The 25,807-nt window shown below is 44.5% G+C and overlaps 1 protein-coding gene across 14 annotated transcripts in view; it reads right to left on the reverse strand.

The window, feature by feature from the left end:
- RASAL2 (RAS protein activator like 2) overlaps positions 1–25,807 on the reverse strand; it is a 163,744-nt gene that overhangs the window by 20,899 nt on the left and 117,038 nt on the right. For 13 of the 14 annotated variants that reach the window (XM_064719242.1, XM_064719239.1, XM_064719247.1 and 10 more), the window contains 5 exons: positions 16,129–16,238; positions 7,342–7,495; positions 5,722–5,820; positions 4,398–4,952; positions 2,134–2,278 (listed from right to left, as the gene is read on the reverse strand). In XM_064719242.1, coding sequence (XP_064575312.1) covers positions 2,134–2,278; positions 4,398–4,952; positions 5,722–5,820; positions 7,342–7,495; positions 16,129–16,238 — 1,063 coding nt within the window. Of the gene's footprint in view, positions 1–2,133; positions 2,279–4,397; positions 4,953–5,721; positions 5,821–7,341; positions 7,496–13,188; positions 13,297–16,128; positions 16,239–25,807 lie in introns of those variants that run through there. The other variant, XM_064719252.1, reaches the window with a different exon arrangement.

Here is a 25,807-nt window from a genome sequence, read left to right on the forward strand (position 1 = left end):
GTGTCACCTTGCTCTTGAATAAGAGTAATACCCAAGCCCTAGCTAGATGCTGCTAATTTGTCAACCTCTTATATCAACACCTTACAGTGTTTTTATGGCCTGCATCTTTCAAGCTCCTTGGCATTTCTGTCACTCTTCCCTTTCAGCATCACAACAGCAACTGCTCACATACAAACCACATGAAGCTGCCTTTGTCTGACAGACTGGAATGAGCTACTCAGTGGTTTCCCTCCTCTGTATGCAGGCATTCCAAGTGATTTTTAAGCTGTTGGGTGTTCACTAGGAAAAACCCTTTATTCACTGGTTTAATGATTCAATGTCTTTCAAGTTCATCTCCTCAGATGATCTCACTAGCTCTGAGCTAACACAAGGCTTATTTGTGGAAAAGGGGTTTGATTTTAGCCTTTGCTTTCCTAAAACCCCTTAAACACCTCTCAGCCCCTTCTCAAATCTTAGCTTGGTGTTGTTGCAAGTAAAGCAGGCACCACATTTTCTTAATTTTTGCTTACTTGCAAAACTGCTGGCATCACTTTTGTTGAGTCAATTCTGTTTTAACTCTTGTTTACTGATAATATTTTTTAATCCTTAAATATATTTGAAACTCACTCTTTGTGGCCCAAAGGACCCTGCTATTATCAGATATAAGATTTCCTTCCAGACATGTTACATTGCTAACACCAACGACAGTGCCATTAATCCTTTCAAAGAACAGGGCAGCTGAGTAAAATGACATTTAAAACCTGACAAAGAATTAGATGGGGATTTTGTCATGAGTGAAGTTGCCCTGAGCTGCAGACAAGCTGGACAGCCTTGGGGGCATTTTCCATCTCTCCTGCCTGTGATTTACCATCTTATCACTCAGTGCTAAATGATGTATTAGCAGTCATTAATGTTAGAATATTTTATGCAATTACTGCACATTAAGGAGCTTGCAGCTGTAATGGAGTGGTCCCCCAGCTGATGTTCAGCCTGCTGGGAAGCACAGCACAAAGCACCAGGCTGCTCGTTTCTCTGTACCAGGTGAGAGCCCACAACTGAGACTTACACTCAGTGTCCCACCCAGGAGAATAAGACTACCACAGCAGGCTCATTACACTCCAGAAATGGCCAAACTGGATGTAATCCCAGTGACTGCAGTGACCCTTGGAGCACTAATTTAGCCAGCTATCTCCTTGATGCCTTGCCAGAGTCTGGGATTGCTGAGGACAAGCGACACTGCTGGGAAAGCAGGCAGCTTGGCTTTTTTTTCCCCTTTTTGAGAAAGGATGTGGTGTGGGACTTGGCTTTGGCCTGATCTTGTTTCTCTTGTATCAATTTCCAAAGCTTTCTTCATCCCAGAAACAACAGGGGGTGGGTGGCTCATTGTGCAACTGAGGAGAAGGAAGATTTGTGTGGAGCTGCTGAAACCCGACTGTGGTGAGGCTGTGTGAGGCAGCCAGCCTGGGTTTGGTGCCCTTTGCTGCTGACTTTGGGTGGCCAGGAATTCCCCAGGAACTGAGTTATGACTAGAGCAGAACCTCTTGGTGGAGGGGGGACAATAACAAAATTATCAGAGTCCCCCCTGGTATGTAACAATGGGCATGAAGATCCCAGTGGGGAGAATGGAGTAGGAGATCCCAGGATGGCCAGAGAGTTTTAATGATCAGTGAATAAAGAGCAGGGATAAACACAGGCAAGAGGCTTCCCAGACAGGATGCATCTTGATCTCCTGTCCTGGGATGCTCAGCAGCCTTGCAGCCTCACTCCCTGGCCTTGTCTCTCCAAGGACTATGTGCCAAAACCCCTCTTTCAAGCCTATATCAGATGGAACAAGCACCATTGCTCACAAAGGAATTGCAGTGTTAAACCTCTTTATCATGCTAGAGACACAAAACAAAGTTACCCAGAAAAACAGAACATGGCAATGCAAACTTGAAGAGGGACTCAGCTACATCAAATCTTGCCTTGCATGGGTGCTTCTCCTGCAGGCACCAAGGAGCACCTTCTCCACGTGGAGGAAGGGCACGGAGAGCAGGACAGTGTGCTGTCTGTGTATGGGACACTCAGGCTGAGGCTCTTCCTTCCCACCCCACATTCCCAGCTGCAGCCACAGCTCAGGGTCAGCCCTTGCTGTGCAAACAGGGGGTTTCTTACCCAGAGCATCCTGGAGGTACTTCTGTCCTACCAGCTTGAGGTATTCCTCAATAGCTTTGGTAGCAAGCGTGTTCTCCCTGAAGATCAAGACATCATGTTCTGCACAACGATCTACCTCAGCCATCACCAAGTCTGTCAAGAAGTCCTGAGGGGAAAAGGTCAAAAGGCAAAGGTGATTTGAACCAGCTCAGTTGTGCCAGGCTAGCTGCAGAAGCCAAGAAGGAAGGATATTTCAGCATAATAAATGATTTCTCAGCCTGAGACAAGGGGTGCAGCTGTTACATGAAGTAAGGACTGAGGAAATAGCCAGGTCTCCTCTTGGGTTTATTATATTTGTAGAATGATATAGATCACAAATTATAAAGGATGAAGCAAAAGTCTCTACAAAAAACCTTTACAGCCAAGCTTGTGTTTCAGTCCAGCTCCAGAACAGAACCTCTCGGCAGCTTGTTTATCAGAGGCTTTGTCTGCTGAAGGAAACTCTGCTTTTATATTTATCCTTATCTTTATAAGCAACATTCCATAGAAGCATGGATTTAAAAATCCAAATTAGAAGTGACACACAAGTTATTACAGCTTGATGATATTTGAATAAGAAAAATGGTTTAACAAATTAAATTTGCAAACCAAGACTGCTTTAGGATTTGGAAAAATAAAAGTTAACATTCAAATTGCTGGCTATCTACATGGCTTAACTTGAACTGTTTTAGATTGTCCAGGCAGGAAGTGTCAGCAAGCCTTGATACAGAGAATAATCTCTTGATATAGGGTCTAATTCTAGAGTAATACTTATTTCCTCAAGTGGTAACTTTATGTAAGTAAACAGCATTTAGTACTCTTGGGTTTCAGTCCATTATTGTTGTTTCTTTTCAACAAAATCCACAAGAATTCCTTTCACCTGGCACAAACTGGGAACATCCAGCTGCATCCCCATCAGCAGAAGTACGAGCTGGAAACACCCTCTAAGGAGCTTTATGGCAGCCTGAGCCACCTGTGCCTGCCATAAATAGAGGTTCAGAACTTCACACACCAGGAATGCAAAGTTATAACACTAATTTATCAACTTGTTGCAGCAGGCACTGCAGCAGTCCAGAGCCTGTTTTCCAGCAGGGTTTCAACACAATCTTAGCTACCAGCTTCTCTCATTAGATCACTTAAGGAACATGCTGCTGTCACACACACTGTCACAGAACACCAGTTTTCAAGGGCTAAGCAGAAAAGCACCTTTTCTGGAATAGCTGGGTGAGGCTGTCCCTTGGGTGTTGTTTTACAGCCATGTCTATCCCTCTGATTTGTGCTTTGTTTGCTCTAGCTGGATTCACTGGCAGAAGGTGCCTCCAGTGTGGCACCACTCACACAGCAGCAGCAGCCAGAGAGATCAATGCAGGCTAATGCTTCCAGAACTTCCCATGACCTGCAGGACACTCTCCCACAACCCCTCTGAAGGAACCAGTGTGCACCCAGAGGTCCTAAGAGCATCCTTGGGGCGGGTGGGATCACCACTAAGTCGGTACAGATCCCCCAAATGGCTGCTCAAACACTGACCAGATCGATGTGCATTGATCCGCTGACTCAGCGCTGACTCAGCACCAGCACCCACTGCTCATTGTAGCCCAGGCTTATTTATAGAAGCACTTCTCCAGTTTACCAACCTCCTGTTCACTCCTCTCTTAATCTACATCCTGATTTTAGAAATGCAATGGGACACTCAAAGGTAGGTGCTGATTTTCAGAATAACACCAAGTTACAGAGCCTTCCTGCTTACACTTCATACACAACATCCATTGTAAATCAAAGGTGACTTTGATGAAGGGGAGAGAACGATGAGGAGGACTCCATGGATATTAGAAGGCTAATTAATTACTTTATATACATTTCATCTAAACTGAATCCGCCAAGCACTCACTCTGCACACTCTGCACACACTGCACTGAATCTTGTGACTGTCCCAACAGTCCCAACACAGACACACACACTTGGCCCTGACAGGCCAAGGAAACAAAACATCCTCACTTTGGATAAACAATCTCCATATTGCATTCTATTTTAGCACAACACAGGCACAACAAGTGATCTGAATTGTGTTTTCCCTTTCTCTGAGGTTCAGAGAATGTGAATCTTAGAGATCCTTGGGAAGAATTGTGCCTTGCTTTTCTCTGTGAAGAGAAATGTGTCAACAAACATCTGCTGCTCCCCAGTTTGCACCAGGAATCCCTTATGAGTAGCCAGAGTCATTCCAGCACACAGGAGCCACCTGTGCTTACCTTGGCCCTCCCAGTGCTCTGAAGGATGTGCACCAAGGCAGAAGCCATCTCCTCCTTGTTCTTGACACTGATGACGGGTTCCAGCACGGAGCACAGCAGGGCGTAGTTGCTGGTAACGTACTCCCCAAATTCCTTGTACTGCTCCATGGGCAGGATGGTGATGGTCTGGTAGCGGGATTTGATGCGGATGGAGGGCCCCCCTGCCTTGCCTTTGCTGGCTGTGGGGGTGCTCACTGGGTACCATTTCTCCACAAATTGCCGGCCGCTCACGCTGGCCGTGGGGATGTTGACCAGCCCTACGTAATTGTTCTTGTCCTTTTTCTTCTTCTTCTCCACGTCCTTGTAGATGTGAACAGTGATGCTCTGAATGTGTGGGAGGCTGTAGAACTCAAAGTGCTCCCCCCAGAAAATGTTGTCTGCTTTTGCTTTGCTGGTGGTGCGGGCAAAGAGGGTGTCATCAAGGCACAGCTCACAGAAGTATTTCTTCTTAGGGGTCAGGTCCTTGGCCTCTATGATCCAGAGGCGAAGCACGTTTTCAGCTCGACGGCAATTGTCCTGTGCAGGAGAGAGAGATCAGTTCTGATTCCAAACCCCTAAAAGTTGAATATTTCATCTTCTGAAGCAGCAGCAAAGGTGCTGCCTTTTCTGTCTGAGGCAAGGACAGAGTCAGAATTCAGAATCAGACAGTCTGATCCAGAGAGAATTGGCATCTCTAGAAAAATGGACATTTTCTAAAACAGAGGCAAAGGGCTGTCTTTTGTATGTCAAGAATGTTGGAATATTTTTCTTCTTCAAAAGCTGTATTTGAAATGCTTTAGAAAACAAACACTTCACACAAGAGCCTGTCCAAAGCTGCCAGAGTGGTGAGGAATCCCAGAGCACTGTTAGTCTGTCCCTGGGAGGTAGGATTGCAGCTATGGAGTGACCTATCAGACATTTCCAGCTGACCTATAACTTGATTCCCTGTCTCACTCCAGCTCCAATTGGTTTAATGTTGGATTTTTTGGGTTCCTGGATTAAAACACGACCCTTATGAAGGCATGCCCCATCTTTCCCAGGTGCATGGCCTCAGGAACCCAGCCTGCATCCCAAGCTGGCACTGGGCAGGGATCAGGAACAGGCTGGTGTGTGTTTACTCATTAAAGGTCTGCCCTGCTGCACTCCTGGAATAGCACAGGGCAGCTTTAGACACACGGATGAGCAGACAGCTCCCCAGACTAAATTAATTGAGGATGCATCTGTGGGAAGCCCTGGTACACTGGACTAAAATCCAATCATCCCACCTCCATTCCCCCACTAATCTCATTTCTGCAGCTCCCATTACCTTCATCGGCTGCGATAGTCTGCGTATGTTTTCCATCCACCAGTCCCTCTCTGCTGCAGAGGAACAACTGAAGCATTTACTGCCCTTGGAGTAGGTTACCTGCAATGAATAAATGACAGACTGAGCTCAGGCAAGCCTAGAAGACATGGAAGAGGCTGCAAAAAGCAAGGAGGAAGATAAACAATGCTTGAGTAACAAAGTAAATATGAAAAAGGGAGGCAAAAATACAGCGGCCTAGGAGGCAGAGAGGATAAAAGGCCCACAAAATGCAGAGAGTAAAAGAAGTTTGAGGTTCTATAAAACTAGAGAAACTAAAGAATTTATATAAAATTAAGAGCACCAGAGGCTCCTATTAAAGACTTTTAAACAAAGCTTTAATCAGCCAGTTAATCTTTCTTTTTTTAAAGAGTTGTTAATTGATCTGTGGCAATTAAAGCTTGCTGATTTCCCTGTGAAGGCCCAGGGGCACAGGATCTGGTTACCAACAATGTAAGGACAGACAGAACCGACAATGCATTAGCATAAGGCAAAACCCACTGGTCATAATGACTTCAGTAAATACAAAATATTTCCAGGGGTCCATATAGGCAGCAACAGCCTAAACAAACAGGGATCTGTGCTCTGCTCCAGCCCTGACAGCTCTGCTTTCCCACACCAGGGAACCGCCTTGTCCCTTCCCCTCTTACGTGGCCTGACAAGCCTCATTTACTCTTTCCATTCATTTGTGCTCACAATTACAAAGCAGTTTGAGGCAACAGCCTCAGAGCTAGGCTGCTGCCAGTGTTTTCCACCCAACTCCCCAAGCCCAAGCAAACTGCAAAGTGTTTCCAACCAGAAGAATGAGGCTGAAGCAAACAGGAACAGTTCCTGGATGCATCATGAGGGACCAGAGCCTGATATGCTGATTTACTGCCAGAATTTTCCAGGTTGTAAACAGATCTTTGTTCCAGAAGTTCAGACACATCTGACTAATCCTGCTGAAGGCAGAGTGACCTGCCCCTGCCACGACAGGTGGTGTGGCCTCAGCTGCATGCAGACACACAGGGCTGCACTGCTGGAGCTGTGATGGCAGGACTGAGCTCACACACAGAGTTTCTGGGGCAGAGCTCAGAGCCACAGCCTGCAGCCTCTGCTCAAACAGCAAAGGGAGCTTTGGATCCTGCTTCACAGAGCCATGGACACGTCCACAGCCACTGAGGCTTCTCCTCTGGGAACCTGAAAGCACTGAGCTAATGGAATGGGGCTCTGACTGGAAAACTCATTTCTTGGGTACAGTCAATTTTCTAAATTCAATTTTAGGTGAATTGGAGGGGTGAACACACAGCTAATGTGCACACTATTGCATATCCATTGTGCTGTATGTATCAACCATACATTTGCATGCACACTACAAATACTTATCAAACTCAAGAGATTTTTCAATTAGAAAAAGACATCCCTCTGTTTCAGTGGCTGATGCCATCAGCCTCAAGGACTTCAAAAGTCACATGGAGGCTCAACAGCTCCCACCCAGACCTCAGCCAGGCAGTGGCTGCTCTGTTTTCCAGTCCCCAGTCCTGGAGCAGCATTCCCCAAGGGTTCAGGGGGATGGCAGCTGCCTGTGCTGGAGCCTGTCCCTACCTCAAAGCAGAAGTCTCGTCCAAGGATGCTGTTGTGAAGTGGTTTGACAAAGACTGCTTCTTCTGCTGCAAAGTCCAGAGTCTCTATGGTGCTGGCTTGGTTCAGTAAAGACTCATGGGAACGGGACTCCTTCAGCTTGGGCAGCTCACGTGGTCTGGAGACAAGGAGGAAAGGAAATGTCTTGGTTTTTCTCACAATTACCAAAAAGAGCTGGCAAGGTGCCAGACAAAGCTGCAGCTTGTCTCGGTGCTTATTCAGAGCAACTTCCACAATTAGTCTGCAAACCTTATGAAAATAACATTAGGCCAGCAACCCCAGACTCCCAAGGCAATATCCAGCCTAGGAAGTTCATTCCCACTGACCTAGAAATTATAGCTGCCAAGCTGTCAGTGAAAGAACAGCAGCAAAAAATTCAGAACTTAACTGCTGAAATTTTTAAAAAGCACTTATAGGTAGCTTTGGATGTAATAATGAAAATACTTGTTACTAGCTAGATTAGTAGACAGATGTTGTGTATTAGCAGCAAAGAGCACATGGATCCCTAAATCTGTAACCAATGCAGAATGAGGATTATTCATTAGAGCAGATGACCCTTCACAATATACTTGATTTTTCACATTCAAAGCCTTTACACTAAATATACAAATACACAAAACACACAAATTCCATCCCACTTCACGATTGCTCAAATCAGTCATCTTGCATTTTCCTTTTCAGCTGCTTCTTCCAGCTTGAATTTCCAATTTTTTTGATACTTTCTTTCTCTTTAACTTCTCACTAACACATACTGCTTCTCCTTTCCAGCAGAATGTCCTGTAAATCCCTGAGCTCCACCAGAGCTGAGATCTCCCACATTCACAGCACTTTTTTATCAAGGCAGTTTTCTCTTTGTCCCCACCAGTTCTTGAACACTTCTCAAAGACATTTCCCTCCCTCCACTATGCCACAGCTTTTGACAATCAACAGTATCAAATGTGTTTTAACCCTTCCTGTACTCTCCCCAACATGATTTAATGCAATTTGTGCACAGTGGGGAGCTCTGCTGTCAAAACGTGCCCAGTTTAGAGGTGGTGTGGCTTCTCCTTCTGCCTCCAACCTGCCCTAGAGGCTTCTGCAGCAGCCACAGAACACCTGAGGCACAGCTTGCATCTCAAGGTAAACATCACATGCAGACACATCTTATTTTTCCTGTGGCAGGAACTGAGTCAAGTCCTTCACAGCTGAGCAGCAAGGAGGAGGGCACGGAGTCCCAGCTTAGCAGAGAAGGAGCTGCTGGCCTGGCAGGTCCAGCTTTTGTTAAGATATTGAAGTCCCTGTGTTCAGTGATCCCTGAAGGTGAGTCCATAAATGTGGCTGCCCATCCAGCAAGTGTGACTGGGCACAAGGAACAGATGTGGAATTAGAAAGGCATCAGCTCTCTGCACATCACTCAGAGAAACACAGAGTTCCTGCGTTCATCCTCATAGTGTTTCCTCTTTGATTCAGCCCCCAGTATCAAATGGAAAATGTTAAAAAATGTTATTTATAGAGGAAAGAAAAGCACAGCTACCTCTAACAGCTTCCCTAATTTTGAAAAGTAATTAGTTTCTCTACACTTCTCTCACATATACAAAAAAAAAAAGTTCCTCACATTCTTTATCCTTAGCAAAATCAAACTCCTCCTACCTGTGAGCAATTCTATAGGGGAACTCAGAGGCAAAAAACCCCAAACATTTGGGAAAGGCATCTTAACGATGGCTGCTTAACAAAACCCTGGGCACCACAAAGGATCCAGGCAATGCAACAAGCAGAGCTCACCCAGCTGCTCTTTTGTATGGAATGAAATGCTGCAGGTATTGGAGCAGATTCACACACGATAAGTTTTATTAAACAGTGAGGGAGGACTTTGTTCCCATTTCATACTCTGAATGACCTAAGTGCAGGCAGCAAAACCCTTTGATGGGAGGAATATTCCAAAGCCAGATTTCAGATGCAAAGCAGCAGCCCTGGCTGTGCTGTGCTTTGTTCTAACAGGTTCCAGCAGCAGCTGAACCAAGGCAAACCCAAACCTCAGCCATGTATAATTGAGCACTTGCTGCAGTTAAGGTAGGGCAAGTCTAAAATAAACACACCACAATACACCACTCTAATGTCATCTCTGCAAAATCCTCTCTAATTTTTCCTCTCAAGAAAGCACTGCTGAGGTCACTTGGCTTCTGTCCCTGCCTCAAACTGAGCAGTTCCTGTCCTTACAAAGTACTGGGAGCCTGCAGCCAGTGCCTGGTCAGTGAAGGAAAGCATGGAGTGAGCACAAAGAGGGGGAAGAGGAGGGAAAGAGAAATAATTACCAAAGAAAGGAGGAAAAAAAGAAAAAAAAAGATATGTAGCAATTTTCAGTTAAGCAGAGGCTGCACTTGGAGCAAGACAAGGCAAGCAGACCTACACAAAACAACTGTAGAGCCACTTAGCAGAGCATCTCCAGATCATAGCGGTGCCTCATGCCACAGCCCTTCCTTCCCTCCAAACCTCCTGCTCCTGCCACATCTCACACAACAAATCCTGCCCAGAGAGGAAGAAAGGCACAAACAAATCCAACAGGAGCTCTTCCTCAAGCCTCAGGTTACAGATTTCAGAGGAGCACCGTGCCAGGCAGATAGGCTGGGACCAGGAGAGCAGCCACAGGTACAGTGAGGAAAGCTCCCTCCTTGGTGAGGAAAGCTCCCTCCTTTCTGAGGAAAGCTCCCTCCTTGTCAGCTCTACTCCCTCCCCAGAGCCAGGAGAGGCTCCTGCCTGTTCCTGGGTTGCCAAGGCACAGCATCCCCTAAGGAGCTTAGGGGGGGCTGGCAGCCAGCAGAGGCAGCTCTGCAGGCGTGGCTAAGGTGACCTTCCCAGACAGAGAAGTTCCTCCTTGTCCTTTCCTACAGCTTTGATGAGATCCAGACATTACAGGCAACGTGAGAGAGCAAGGAATCTTCCAGGAAAGCCTCCAAACAGCCTCTGGGAACAGGGCAGGGGCAAAGGCAGGTACACACAGCAGATGCACTCCAAGCCTGCACATCCCATCTTGCAAGTCACACCTCTCAGGAGCATCTCTGCTGCTCCCCTGCTCTCCTGACCAGCGGGCTGTGAGCACTGGGGGTTGCTGCAGAGCAACTGGAGCCCTGGTAGTTTTGTTGACTCAGGGTCCTGTGGCAGACAAATGTCAGTCTGTTCCAGCAATCCTTTGAAGTTACCATATTTAAAACAGCTCAATAAACTGATGAAGTGGCTTAGAACTGGCACTTTATCTTCCACAAACATCAGAACATCCTAAAGCTGTTGGTTAGATGCAACCACATGCATTTACAAACACAAGTGCATTCATTTGTGAGCACCACAGTATAGATTTCATCTATTGATAGATCTGCAAAGCAAATCTTTGACTTGTGCCTATATCAGCAGCATCCCAATCAATACAGGCAATAATTATACAGAAATAATACTTCTTTGCTGCTTTAAAGCCTCATCTGATATGCTGAATCTGTAAAAAGGAAAGAAAATTGCTTGCTGGCTTCCTTTTGCCATAGATGCCACTAATTCATGTCCCAGTGTCCAGCAAAGGGGCTGGATTAACAGGGTCCTTCCTGTATTAGGTAGGAAGCTACTGGGAAAACGAGCATTGCTCAGACTCTGTCAGCAGAGAGGTAATCCCAGGGAAGCAGATTACTGTAAACAGGAAGATCACACATGCAAAAAGTGGGGGAAGGGTTGTTTGTACAAATCTGTTTCTGTTAAACAGCTCCATTAACAACACCAATCCTGTTTTAAATTACAACTAACCTCCCATGATCAACTTTTCATCCTGTTACTTCTTCTATCTCTGTCTGTAAACAACAGAGATTGCAAAGGAACTACATGGGAGTTCAAACAGTTATCAAGGCACCAAATAATTCTTATAAATTCTCCATAAATTCTTTCCCATAGGAAAAGCAGACAGAGGAGGAGCATGTCAGGGAGCATTTTAAACTTCTCACCTCTTTTCACATGTTTTGGAGCACTGGTCTTCAGAGCTGCATCACTTCCTTGTAAATCAGAGCCCAGACAATGCCCTAAACCACTGACCTGGCAGCAGCATGCAACTGCCACTGAGCAAGAGCTCTCCAACCACCCCATCTTGCTGGCCCAGCCCCAAGCTGACCCTTTCTCCCTGCACACCATAATTCAGTAATTTTCCATGACAGGAAAATCTCGGTTGTAAGCCGGGAACTGGAAACCTCTGGCTTTCAGTGGCTGCCCATGGACACAGCAGCCTATTAGCAAAGCCCTATTATATTCTACTGTCTATAAGGCATGTAGAATAAAGGGTTAAAATCCTAATTGCTCTGGTTATGAAGCTCTCCTGCTGATTTTGACCTATTTAAAAGCCAACCTACAAGGCACAAAAGACTTCCAATTACCGAGCTTACCAGGGAGAGCTCTATGTTACTTGTAAAACAAGCCTGTGGACATCAATAATCCAAAAGATTTGGAAGAAAAAAAAGTTTAAAAATGAACTTTCCTTTACCAAACTGGTGTGAAAGGAAGGAGCTCAGCCCAAGCACCCAGCTACAGCCAAGTCTCCAAATTGCCTTACACCAAGCTGCTCGTCTGCATGCTTCAAATAATTCCAGCAATCCCCATGTGCTGGGAGGCACTCCCCAAGAGCAGAAAGTCGAATTCAATACTCAGCCACTCTGCAAAGTCACAGGGGAGAGCCTGGACTGTAATGCAGAGAATTTTCTGCTGTTCTCCCAGCTCCCAGCCCTGTGGAACGGGACCCTACCGTCTCCAGCATCCCCTGCAAGTCACCGGCTCTGCCCGTGCTGCAGCACCAGGATTTTCCCTGTCCAAATGCTCATTTTGTAGGCACCACACCCCTCTTCATTTTCAAACTGCCAATTATCTGAACATCCTATTACCTGGTCAACAATTCTACAAGTCTAACCAGTTTTATTATTAATTTTTTTTTTTTGAAAAATCAGAAACTTAGGGTAACTTATTTATCTGTAAGTTACATTCAGATGTGATTAAATGCTGGGCTTTTCTGAGTATACTGTTCTAGTCTTCCACTGAGATTCTGGTCTTTTCTGGCAAGGTCCTACCCAAAGCCTCATTGTTTGAATCCTGGATTTGCAAAGCCCTTCCCTGCCTGCCTGCTCTCCCTGCAGATCACAGCTTGTCTAACAGACACCTCTCAGGGCTCAGCCAAGCAGGCTGCTGAATTTCACAGCAGGAGAGTTCTCCTCTCTCCTCCGGTCTCTGCTATTAACGTTTCCAATTGGTTTGTTTTGATGGACCAGAAATGCTTAATTGATGCAGTTCCATTTCCCTGCTAAACTCAAGGTGAATGCTCCATGGAGGAGCCTTTGCAGAGAAGCATCAGCCATTAGGAAATGTCTATTTATAAAGGGGTCAAGTGAGCTTGCAGGTGGGAGAGAGTAGCCCAGCACTAAGGGGAAGGTCTGTGACAAATGCTGGGGTCTTGTTAAGTTTTCAGTGGAAAACCAAACAACTGCTGAATGAAATAAGTTCAGCAAAGCAGGAGTGAGGCGTCCCTCCAGAAACAAACCACTCCTCCCTCCCCTTTCCCCACACTCCAGAGTGCTGATAGCTACAGATATGCTGAATGAATGCAAGCTGGGAGTGAGTCAAGCCTTAATAAGGCATTGTGTAACACAGATTTCCATCCTGACAGCTAAATCAGGGTGAAAATCCCCCACCCTTTTTTTCAAAAACCGGCATTAAATTACAGCGAACCTGAAAAACACGGCAGGTTTTGCTTCTATCATTTACAGGAGCCCTGCTATTTTCTCACTGCAAAGAGGCAAGGAGGGAGGAACAGGAACTCACCCGAAGTAGAAGAAGCTGTGGCTGGAGGAGTGGTACCTTTTGACCATGAAGCCCAGAGCCATGGCTACCTGCTTCCCTGTGCCCCGCCGGAGCCCATTCCCAGCCCCGCTGCCTCTGGCTCATAATGCCAGAAATGACTTTTAGCAAAGCAGGAGGATTCCCACGTGGCAGTAAATCCCAACAGGGCAAAGCCCTCCCAGCTGTCTGCAGAGCTTTGCTGCAGTCACTGAGACCATATGCAGCCAGTCACAATCATCTTTGCTCCCTCTCTGTAAACAAAAATGCTGGTCCTCTTGGAGATACCCTCAAATTCCTGCCCACAAACTGGAAATATTCATTTGGTCTCTCCTTTCAAACAAAATTTTCCTTCAGTCTTTTCTCATGCCTTTTTTACATGTTTTATATATTATGGACACTGAAAAAACATTACAGATGAACGTGTGAGTTGAAAAGCCCAAAGGAAGCAGGAGGAAACAGGCTGGAAAAGCTGTGAAAGATGTCACAGTGACACAGGTCCCCTCATGGTGAGAGCTGTTGGCAACCTGGTGAGATGCTGCACTGGCCACACATTAAAGAGCCTCATTCCCACCTGCCCTGGCTCACAAAGGAGCACAGTCTAGTCCTGCCACAGCAGTGGCTTGTAAAGACAACACATTCAAGTACAAAAAACCACCAGCAAACAACCTGAGCCTGAGTAACAGGAGGGATGCGAATTACAGACTGAGAGGTTATGGATTTGTTCCTACAGGACACCTGGATGCTGGTCCATGTTTCTAGAGGGGCACCAGAACTCTCTCCTCTCCCTACCCAATAACCCAGACACACTGAAATAAAGTTAAAAACCAGAAAAGGTACATTGGCCAATTGCTTTCTGCTGAAACAGAAAATCTGATTACAAAAAAATCTGCAACTCATCTCCATCCCTGCTCCCTACAGCATTCCTGACTCCCTTCTGTTTTAAATCAACTCTGAACAGACAGCATCCATCCTCTGTCATCATCCAGCATGGCATGCAATGTTACAGTATCCCACATCTTGATGTGCACCAGGATAACCAATCTTCCTTAGTCCAGATTTTTAGAGGTATTTATCTGTAAAATCTCCACTTTCTTGACAGGTCCCAAACACCCCAAAAGCATGAAAAGGCAGTGGGACAGCAGCCTCTCTTTCCTTCTAATCCATGCAGGGTTTTCATTTATAAAGCTGTATAATACTTTCTTTGAAGGCAGGGCTCTTGTGTTTGTCAGAGCAAGAAAAGGGAGATGCTATCACTCATCCTGGCCCTGAAAACCTGTGCAACACCATGACATCACCCAGAATCACCTGCCTGAAAGGGGAAAGGGCTGACTCACCAGGGCAGGACAGCAAAGTTCTCACTGCTACACACTGAGAGGCTCAAACAGAATGAGGGGGAACAGAAGGTGAGAGAGAGGCAATTCCTCCTCATGAATTTAGAGTCAGCTCTGTGTTCAATAATGGCACCATGTGATCAAGTACCTGGATTTTATACTTTTGTGCTTTCATGAATTTCCTGAAATTTTTCTTAATTTTCATCAAAGAAAATTCACATTTCATTTCAGTCTAGTTGAAATTTTGTGCCCACACAGGCAGGGAGTGGAAGGGGGTCTGCTTTTTAAGAGAAGGCAGCTTTGCTGTGTGTTACATCATATCTTAAACCAAAGATGTAGGAATTAATTATAGCTATACTTATTAGCTTTCCCAGAAAAACAGTGCTTCCCTGACACTACAAAAGCAAGTATCCAGGAAAGACAACCAGATTATTTATGGCAAAGAAATCTTCACATTACAAAAATTCAAGCAAAGCTGCTTTCAAACAACGATAAAAATAACAGGTACTTGATTGCCTGGTGGCATTATTCAAGAAGCTTATGCTCACTGAGTTGCTATTGTAGCCACATTGCAACACTCTAAAAGTAGAGATTTATGGGAAAACTTGCATGAAAGCAGCCTGTGTGGACTACAGGAGCAAGGCCATCTAGATGGTTAGTCACATCTGGTAAGCAGCAGGCTTTTCTGTAACTCCTGATGTTAACAGACCTCCAACATCCACAGCCTTGCTGTCTCTGTGATTTTATGGTCTGCCTTTCAGATGGAGAAGGCAGCACCATTGATTGAAGCAGCACAGCATGACAGATACAACTAATGAATTCAGCCCAGCTAAAGGGGAAGGGAAAATACACTGAACAATGTCAGATCACAGAAGCCTGCCGTGGCCTCGAGTACAGGCCAACTGATTTTTCACTCTATCTACTTCTCCTGCTGGGCTACTGTGGAATGTAACACAGAATATGTTTAATAAAAACAATCAAGCGACTTTGCAAACAGTTAAGAAACAGTGTGTAAGAGCCTTTGCTAGCCTTGTATACAATCCAGCCAAAAGCCAAGATAAACCAAATGGAGCACTAAGATGGTCAGAAATTGACTTTTCCAGTTTTCTGAAAAAACAGATCATCTGTTCCTTGTGTACCACTGCAATAACCAAAACACCAACACTGCAAGGGTCCTCAGGGTGTCTGAATTGCACTGCACACCTCTGGGCTGTGCCAGCACTGGTGGAACCACCCTGCTCACACCAACACAGCTCCTCCTCTCACTGGCCTGCAGGCAAGCCCTCCATGCAGCAAGGCAAATTTCTCTCCAGCTGATCAATGCCATGGTTTTCTATCATAAGATTGGAAGTCTGCAGCTTATTTGAAACAGATGCAGGACAAGGTACTGGAGTCCATCTGCTTGACCTGAGCTTTTTGACAGCTGTGAGGCGCAGCAGTTTCCCATCCTGTACCAGCAGCACACAGCACAAGAAGGTTAAAAGCACAGAAGCAGCCCCACAAACCCCCTCATGCCAGCTGGACAATAAATCCCCCTCCTGCCCCCCTCCCCTGGGTGCACCCACGTGCTGGTGCCAGCTCTGCCCCTTACCTGTCCTCAGAGCTGTTGGGGGAGGGCAGACGGAAGCTGATGTTCCTGTCCAGCTTGGACTGGCTCTTTGTCCTCTTGATGGACCCTTTCAGGCGCTTGCTGAAGAAGCCCTGCAGTGAGAAGGTGCAGAAGTGAAACAGGGAAACTGATGCCAGCCATGAATCACTCAGTGCTCTGTCACTGAGCCCAAACACAGAGGTTTGATGCCAGCCACAGGACGGGCTGGACTGGGATTGCTGGGAGCAGGAAGAAAGGCAGGGCTGGGTTGGCAGTGACAGTTCCAGGAGGGGAGAGCCTCAATTGCAATAATTAGCACTGCTCACATTACTGGGGCACTTCAGTGGATTCCAGCTATTATACAAGAGATCCAAACCCCACAATTATCATTTAAAAAGGAGCAATCTTCAATATCAGTATTTGTTCCTACTTCTCCTCTCTATGCCATGTTTTTAATTCTTGGTGAGTTTCAAAGTACAGAGGTTCTTATATTATGAGCTTCTATTGAGCCCACAGTTGCAGCCAGGTTTGCCTTTTTAATTGAGATATAGCACATTAAATCTTTAAATAATTCATAATTTCAATAATCTGGCTAGCCAGAACAGAAAATTTCAAAGCATTTCCCACACCAGTGGCTTCAGATATCAGTTATAATACTAGTAAGAAGCAAAGCTCAATTCAAAAATCTGCTAAGGATCTAAAAAAAAAAAAATCTTCAAAGAATCTCTCTTCAAACTACAAATTTTCCCCCAACAATCACAGCCCAAAGCCATGTTAGTTGGAGGAAGCCTCTGGGATCATCTCCTGCTCAATGGGAGTGTGCTGCCAACACTAGGTCAGCCTAATTCTGACTTGGTCTAGCCAAGTAGTGAAAACCTCTGGAGACAGAGGCAACAAAGGAAGGGGAATCTGCTTTCTGCATCTGAAGGCAGTGCTACATTTAAGACTGCCCTTCAGTTTTAGTTTCTGAGCCAGAGGCTCCTCAGGGGTGAAAGCTGCTACATTCTCCTGATAAAGTGGAAAAGAAAAGGCTTGATATTGAAATACAAAAAAAAAAAAAACCAAAACAAAATAAACCAAACAAACAAAAAAACAAACCAACAAAAAACCTCAACCAGAAAAAAACCCCTCCAAACAATAAAACCAAACCCCACAAATGTATCCAATGTGCTGGGGGAAAGGTCCTGTCAAAAGGGAAGAAGTGTTTTCAGCTGTGTGCTGCTCACTCTGCCCATGATGCTGCACTTCTCTTGGTCCTGGTATTGAAGAAGTGCCTTTGAAAAACCCCTGTAATCAATAGATGCTCCTGGGCTTCTCTTGGGGCAGTTGCTGGAATTCAAGTAGAGGATGTACAGCCCTTTCAAAGGCACTTTTGTGTATTCTGACCTCTCAGCATAAAAGGTAACAAACCCAGCCACAGGGATTCAGATCTGCTGGACCCTGGCTTCAGTCCAGTTCCTCCCAGTCTACTCCAGCTGCAAACATGAAATAACAGGGCTTTTTCACCTTAAGGGCAAATAAGACAAAGCTGACCCAATTCAGCAGGGGTCCAGAAGTATTTATATTGAATAATTCCAAATCACACTCAGAGAAAGATGGTGAACATTCATTTTTCTGTGCATGTACAGTTTTAAATTGGTACTGCTTTAACATGGAACATGCTTTTGGTTTAATTGAACATAATCTATACCCCAATGAAACAAATGTTCTATCTGGGGTTTAATAAGGCTAGCCAGAACTGACTACACAAAAAACCAAAATAAAACAAACTAAAAAACAAACAGGGTAAGAACATATTTAAAGACAACAATTTATTCAAACAAAGGGTGTGCTTATTGGTCATCCTCAAGAGTTGAAAACATTTTCAGTATTTGTTCTGTGCTGGCATTTCATGCAGGGCCAGTGCTTACAGATGGACAAACTGGGAGCAGCATGAAAAATTCACACGTGCCAGAACTGAGCAGAGATTTTGACTTCCATTTGCCAAAGGAAATGCTTTTAAATACCAAACACAGCTAGAAAAAAAAATGTAGTGATGAAAAATAAACTTCTATCTGCAACAACACCACCTAACTGAAAGTTTTATTTCCTTTTACTCCTATAGACAAGAAATCCCCGCCAATGTTTACAAAGCAGCCTGCACCATTAAAAGACAAAAACACCTCTACTGCTTTTCTTATGTCTGACCATTTCTCCTAAATACATATTTCAACACAAAATTGACTCTTGGCTGTTTGGCTCTTATACCTAAATGTAATGGAGTGTCTGAGCTTTAAGAATCATCATGGAACTTCTTTAAAAACAGTGAGAATTTTACTGCTTAAACAAACACCCTCAGACAAAAAGATGTAAATTATTACCCAAACTGCCCAAATTGATGAGACTATGTTCTTAATCAAAAAAAGTACAAAATATCTGGTAGGATAACTAGCCAGGATGAAATTTGAAAAGAGACAGATTTGAGGTTCACACTTGATGAGATGGAGTTCAGTGCAAATAGCCCTCAGAGTCACAGGTTTAGGGGAACAAGGATGGAAAAGAGATGGGGAGAGAGCAATGGTGCACAACCACACACACACAATCAGGAACAGGTCAGGGCAGGTTTGTCACCTCATCCAAAAGCATCAAACACTGGCCTAAGAAAACCCAATGATAACAACCTCTAAAAATAATTCAATCCCACTGAGAATTCTGTTCATCTCATTTGAAGTGAAGCCACTCGACTCTCCCTCTCTGCCAAGAAACAATCTCCACAGGAGAAGGGATAATTCAGCAGGCTCTTGGAAACTTCCCCTCAAACTGCACAGGGAAAGCACAGAAACTCTCACCCCCAAGTATCTCCAACCCAGGGGTGGTGGCTGTTGAGGGCAGTTTAGGCTTTAGGAAAAGATGACTTTGTCCAAAGATGCCAACTGGCTGTTTGTCCTTAACCTGAGCAGGGCAGCACAGAAGTGTCTCACAAATTCAAAGGCAGCCCAAGTATGAGCTACTCAACTCCTGGACTGCTGCTCCCTATGGACATGATGATTCTCCACTCCAGGGAGAGCAGCCCATGCATAATAAATAATGATTGTCCTGGCTGTTCTAAAGGGAAAGGCGAATTCAGCCATGAACAAATGAAATTGTGTATAACCAGAACACAGATCAGCCATCTATAAAAGGCAATGGTACCAGTGCAAGTTTCAGAGCACTAAAAGTGGGGTAAAATGGGCAACAAAAAAAGTCCATCTTACACACAGTGCTGTTCCCTCCATTAGATCTTTCTGGGGACAAACACACTGCATCTGAGCCTTGCAATGCTTCTTGAACATCTGTAATTCTTGATGAGGAGCACCAATGCATTATTAATAACACCAGGTGGGTAACTTCATTTACAGAGCCATGAGACTCATCTTCTCTGAGGGGAAGGGCTGGATGGGTACAAAGAGAACCCTCAAGTGGCAGTGGATGACAGCAGAACTGCCTCCCCACGAACATGCCTGGTGAGGACATGAAGCATTTTATTCCTGAAGCTGTTCACAAGCAGCTATCAAGGAAAAAAACAATGTCATAGCCAAGTGAAAACACTGTCCTGTGCCAGTAATGCTGTACAGCTATGGGAAGGCAAAGAAGCAGGGGAAGATGGCCAGGTGGTAAAATGGAAAGATCAAACTAGAAGGATATTCCAGGAATGAGCAGCAAAATGCTGAAGTTTGCTATTCCTTGCAGAACAACAGCAGAAGGCAAATTTAACTATCAAGGAAGTGAAGTTTGCTTATGAGCCCAGTAACACTCAGCATTAAAATATTAGCAGTAACTCCCTTTGAAAAGCCTCTGGACCACTCACACAGTAGAAAAGCAGCTGAAAACAAGCCTGGGTTCACTTTGGAGGTGATATCCAGAACAAGACAGGGACTTACAACAGTCACCCTCCCAAAACCTGGCCCTATGTCACTGAACAGGAGGTTTGTGCACAGGCACAGAACAATAAAAAGCATGTTTGAATGTCCCAACAGAGGATAAAGCCCAATAAAAGCAGAGTGGTGTTATGTAAATCTGCTGTAGCTTTCACTCTAATGCATCACTCTTCTGATTTTCTCATCTCAGCAAGAAAGCCAGAACAAAACAGAACTCCAGAAGTATAAACTGATTAAAGGCAACAAGAGGGGGATTTACAAATGATATATTTTAAAGACCAACTATTTATTTTAGGAACAAAGGCAAGACAGGATTATAGATGTATAAAACAAATAGAATGGAAATTATCTAAGCTCCTCATGCACCCTGTTATATAAGAAAACCAAAGGGCAATTTAACATGAGAGGCAGCACGTTTCAGATTGTCAGGAGACTTTTCCTAATGCTATCTATAAATGAGCCCATCCAATTCACCACCACAAGATATTATACAGACATTTTTTTTTTCAGCAAGATTAAAAAAGGATTATGTGTTTATATAAGGAAGAATAACATATGTAGCTGCATTAGTCAGGTTTAAAAATAACAAGAGTGAGCAATAATCATGCTTCAGGACACAAGCTGATCAACAGCAAGGATCAGGAAAGATATTTTTCCCCTGATGGGACAGCACTGCAGATTTGGCCAGATAACAATTTCAACTTCCCAATGAAAGATGGTCTGCAGCCACAGGAGGGATGCAGAATAGGAGGAACAAGTTTAGGAACAGTAATAAGAAACCCAAGGAAATGCAGAGGATACTGTAACAAGGGTACATGGATAATACACCTGTTAATAAAATGCATCCTAGCATTGCGTGCACTCTGCATGATGTGCAGCCAGAAGTCCTGCAGGAATCCAATTTCCAAGTCCCTGGGAATTACACTGAAAAATGCATGAGGAAGCAAGAGCTACCTGATAGCCAAGAGGGCCACAGCAGCTTTTCAGATCCCAGTTCAGCAAAGTGTTTAGCATGGACACAACTGGGAGCAGCACCTGGCTGCCCACAGCAGGGACAGCAGATGGAAGGAGCATCCTAAAAAGCCCCTATCCAGGAATTAAGGAATAAAGGTAAAAAGTCTGTCTGGAGAACAACTAAACAGTGATAAAAAAGTAACATGATAAGAAACAGGTCACCTGAGCCTGTCAGGAAGGGCAGGCAATGATTTCCTGACCCTGGCTCTTTCCCTGGCATGCAGCCCAACACTTCAGAACACCTTTTGATAATGCAGCACACATGCTAATTACAAAAAAAGTTATTAAAAATGAGCTTTGCTAAAGCTCGTAACATGAACCCGAGGAATGGCTGCAGGAATATCTAACAAGAGTAATTACAACAAGTGATAAGGTATCAAGGCAGAAGGAAGGGTCCAATGGGATGTGGTGGGGATAGTGGCCTGACTGCTTCTGCTTAACATCCTTGTTAATCATCTGGAAGCAAAGTTAAACAGCACATTAATTACACTGAGCTATATTAAATTAGGAGGTGAAGCGAGGGCCAGGGAGGACAGAGAAATAACACAAAGGGTTAGGAGCAATTAGGAACTGGTAACACACATTCCTGTGAACTTCAGTACCAGAACTTGGAGAATCAATTGAAGGGAATTAAAAACACAAGAGCAAGAAAAGTGATAAAAGGGCCAGAAGGACTCATTTGCAGAGAATGCATTAATTAAACTTTGCATAACTTGACTAAGTCATGATTTGGAGGTGAAGAATAAAATGAGCTGGTGCATATTTAAATACTACTAAGCCAAGGACAACTGGAATGTGAGCAGTGTTTAAAGCTATGTACATTCATAGCCCCCCTACAGTAACTAAGGAATAAAAGGAATTGGATAAGGTCAGGTTTACACCAAACCAGAGAATAATGCTCAAGCTGTTGAGGTCCACCAGACCTCAAGTGTCAGAGCCTGGAAATCCCCATCATTGATGCAACACTGAAGTTTGATATAATGAACAAATCTGCTGCAGCAGCAAGACACTGTGAAGGTTACAGAGCCTATGAGCAGCACTACTCCAGAATAAATATATGGATCAAAGTGTGGTGAGCACCCTGGAGATAGTCAGTCACCTATTGATGCTTTCTGACATAATTCATGGAATTGCCAGCATATCTAAGGCATCACAGCACAGACAAGTGATAAAAACTGGAGTAGATTCAAACAAACATGTCACAGGAAGTAAAGAGTAGAAAGTGGAAGGAAAAATGTAAATTTCAATTGAGGGGACAGATTTGAGCACATTTTTCATGGGGGATGCTGTGGTGCCTCACACTGATGCAAATCAACAATTCCATCTCTGCATTGGTGCTGATGCAGAATTAAAAATGTGTATTTGTATGCCACAGGGTCACACAGGCAGCACAGCTCAGCCTTGTCCTACCCCGGCAGCACAGCAGGAGCAGAGCAGTGCTCTGGAGAAGAAACAATCTTGCTGACTGCATAAAAGATGAGGCTGGGCAGCCACGAGATCTCATCAAGCTTTGACCTTCACTGGGGCTGGCTGCATTGTCTTCTGTTCCATTTAGCAGTACTCTTAAAGAGCAAAGAGGCAGACAGCACTTCTATAGATCCAATTATACCCTCAGCCAGAAACAAACCAAGGAAGGCAATCTGCAAGTATCCTACATCAGGGTTCCTATAAAAATCATTGCATTTACTTCAAGGATTGTGCTCTGGCTTTCCTGTCTCATTCACACTTGTTCCTTTGCCTCTTTCTCATCTTCCTCTCCCCATTAGCCAGCAGACAGGGATGAATCATATTATTTGTAATAACAACTCTGAGCCAAAACTGGAGAGCACAGCGCGAGTCTGAAGGGTGAGTTTAGAGATTCCTCTCCCTCCTGCAGGAGGATGAGGATGTGCACAGTCCCACATTTACCCAATTCCAACTGCAGAGCAGTGAGGGAATGTGCCAGGCTGCAGCAGTGCTGCTGGGGCTGCACAGTGCCCCAGCAGGGAAGGGATGCAGGGAGAAGGAGGCACTGCCAGGACATGGTGTGTGTGGGAAGGGAAAGCTGCTCTCGCCCACCCATGCGTCACAGATCCCACTGGGAGCCAGCTCCCTCTGCCTCCCTGTTTGTTCAGTTAAATAAGATCCATTATTAAAATGATGACTTCTCCTATATATGTATTTATAAACAGCACACATCTGTCTGTATGTGAGTAGAGACATTTCTTCATCTCTGTTCTGCCACCTTTTGTGCCCTTCCCTTCTCTCCTGACACACCTGGAAATTGTCAAACATCAATGTACTCAGCTGAACTTAGATGGAGACTAATGTTTCAAGATAAGAAAATCTGGGGCAATGAGGAAGAAAAAGAAAGGACAAGCACCAAGAGCTCTTCTCTCTGTCTGTGTTGTGCAGTGTCAGCATTTGCAGAATATCCTTTACTCCCCTTGGTGGGAGATAACCAGAACACATCATGGAATCAGAGAATGGTTTGGCTTGGGAGGAACCTTAAAGATCATCTCATTCCAACCCCCTGCCATGGGCAGGGACATTTTCCACTAGCCCAGGTTGCTCAGAGCCCCATCCAGCTTGGCCTTGAACACTGCCAGGAATGGAGCACCCACAGGTTTTACTGGGCAGCCTGTGCCAGGGCCTCACCACCCTCACAACACACAGGACACGCTGGTCCATGTAATGGTTCATCCTGAAATTCTGCTTTTCACACACTAGTACATTTAAATATACAGCTTTTCCTCCAGTGCCCATGCAGGAGGTAAAAAGGCAAATTTCCCAAACTTTACACATCAGCCCTTAAAAATAAATCCCTCATTGACGACCACTGCTGAAGAGATAACTTAAAAAATGCATTGTCAAGGAAATGTTTGCTTAAAGGCAATTATGCTGTGATGAATCAAAATTCCAGATGCTAAAGCAATGCCAATTAGCAGCATTAAAAAAACAGATGCCTTGTTCTGAGTGAGTACCACTGCCTGTGCTTGAAAGGAAAAAACCTGCACAGAACATGCTGGAAGCCACTGTCCTATTGAGAAGACAGCTTTTAAATAGCTGCTCTGAGAGACAAACTTAAAAAGCTGTAAAAGCAACTTATTATGAAAGTCTCAGCATAATTTTCCATCAGGATGGAAGAAGGTTAAGCTGTCCCCTGCCTTAAGCTGCTTTCTGTTAGAAATCCAAGCAGTGAGCAGACAAGGTATGGCACAGAGTCAGGGCCAGGGGAAGAATCACTGAGACAGCATTATGCTGCAGCTGCCTGGAGCCCTCCAACCTGCACTCTAGGTGACAAAGCCTGGAAAAACAAAAAAGCAAGTTCTTTTACTGTTGATCTCCTTTATATGCAGAATAAATCCCTGTCAACTAGGGACAACCTCACAGACACAAATTTGAAGCTGTCTTTTGCATCCTTCACTTGCAGCTCTTCTCAGATCACTGATCCAAGACTGAGACTTTCACGAGGTGACCAAGTCACCTTTCCTCCTTCTCTGAGAGCTGGGAAATTCTTATTATCAGTCAAAGGCAGGAACATGATTCCTCCCCATCTTCTCAGCCACCTATTAGGTGTGTGCCAATCTACCAAGTTAACAGTGGGTTCGGTTTCAGCAGTTTTGGCTTGAGCTCATCTGTATTGTTAAGAAAGCTGACTTCTAATTGCAGCTTGTTCTTTTGAACAGCCCACAAGATGCCATGCTTTAAAGCAGGGTGATCTCAGCTCCCATTTAGGAGTAACAGGGTATAAATGGGTTACTCAGAACAAAACCTCCAAAGCCAGAAGCCTTGTCCCCACGAGGAGGACAGGAGGGTGCATTATGCTCCTGGGTGTACAGGTGGTCAGGCAGACAAAGCAGCAGAACCCAGCTCCACGTGGCACAAATAGCTTCTAGCTCTCTGCTGGTTTGTGCCCAAAAAAAGCAGCCAGGTACTGCTTCCTGAGCCTATTTGCCAGAGTCCTAAAAGCACAACACACCACCAGGGGAAATGAGAAACATTCTGCAGGGTTCTTGTTTTGAAAGGGAACAGGAGCTAAGAAATATCAGAGAACTATTAGAGAAGAATTAGAGAGCCATTAAAACATTACTTAAGAGATAGGATCATCATTAAAAGGAATGGTACAAAAATGAGGAAAAAAAGGAGGCATATAAAGGCATATAAAATAAACAATACAGATAGTCATCAAACACTTCTGACACTTAATAGACAACTGCTACTACAAAGCACATATACATCTAAAGGATTGAGCTATTACTTATAGATGAAGGCAAAGAAAACAGAATTTCTTATAAATGAAGACATGGGTAAGACTTTTGAAGGTTCTCAGAGTTCAGAAATCTTCCTGGAACTCTGTGTATCATAGATTCAGTATCAAAATCTCAGAACTTGACATAACAGAATATTCTTGTATCAGCTTCACATACAACTAGATCAAGGCCCCTTTTTCCCCAAGTAGCATCCAGAAAACAGATCTCTGAAGTGACAGAGGATCCTTCACAGAACACAGCATAGCTCAGGTGGGAAAGCACCTCTGGAGATTGTCTAGTCCCTTCCAATCTGTATTATTCTATGACTCTGGAAAGAGCCCAAGTAAGGATACCCACTGCATTCACTGCTTCCTTGGTCCCTTTCTGCATTCCAATATATCATGAATTCACAGGTTGCTTCAAACACCATGTATTCTATACACTCTGACCAACCTTAATACTTGAATAATTTAAATAACTCTCATTACATCTTCTGGCTGTTTTTTTAAATTTTATTTTTAAAATGACACGATGCAGGAT

Source organism: Zonotrichia leucophrys, chromosome 8 (genome assembly GCF_028769735.1).
Source record: "Zonotrichia leucophrys gambelii isolate GWCS_2022_RI chromosome 8, RI_Zleu_2.0, whole genome shotgun sequence".
NCBI lineage: Eukaryota > Metazoa > Chordata > Aves > Passeriformes > Passerellidae > Zonotrichia > Zonotrichia leucophrys.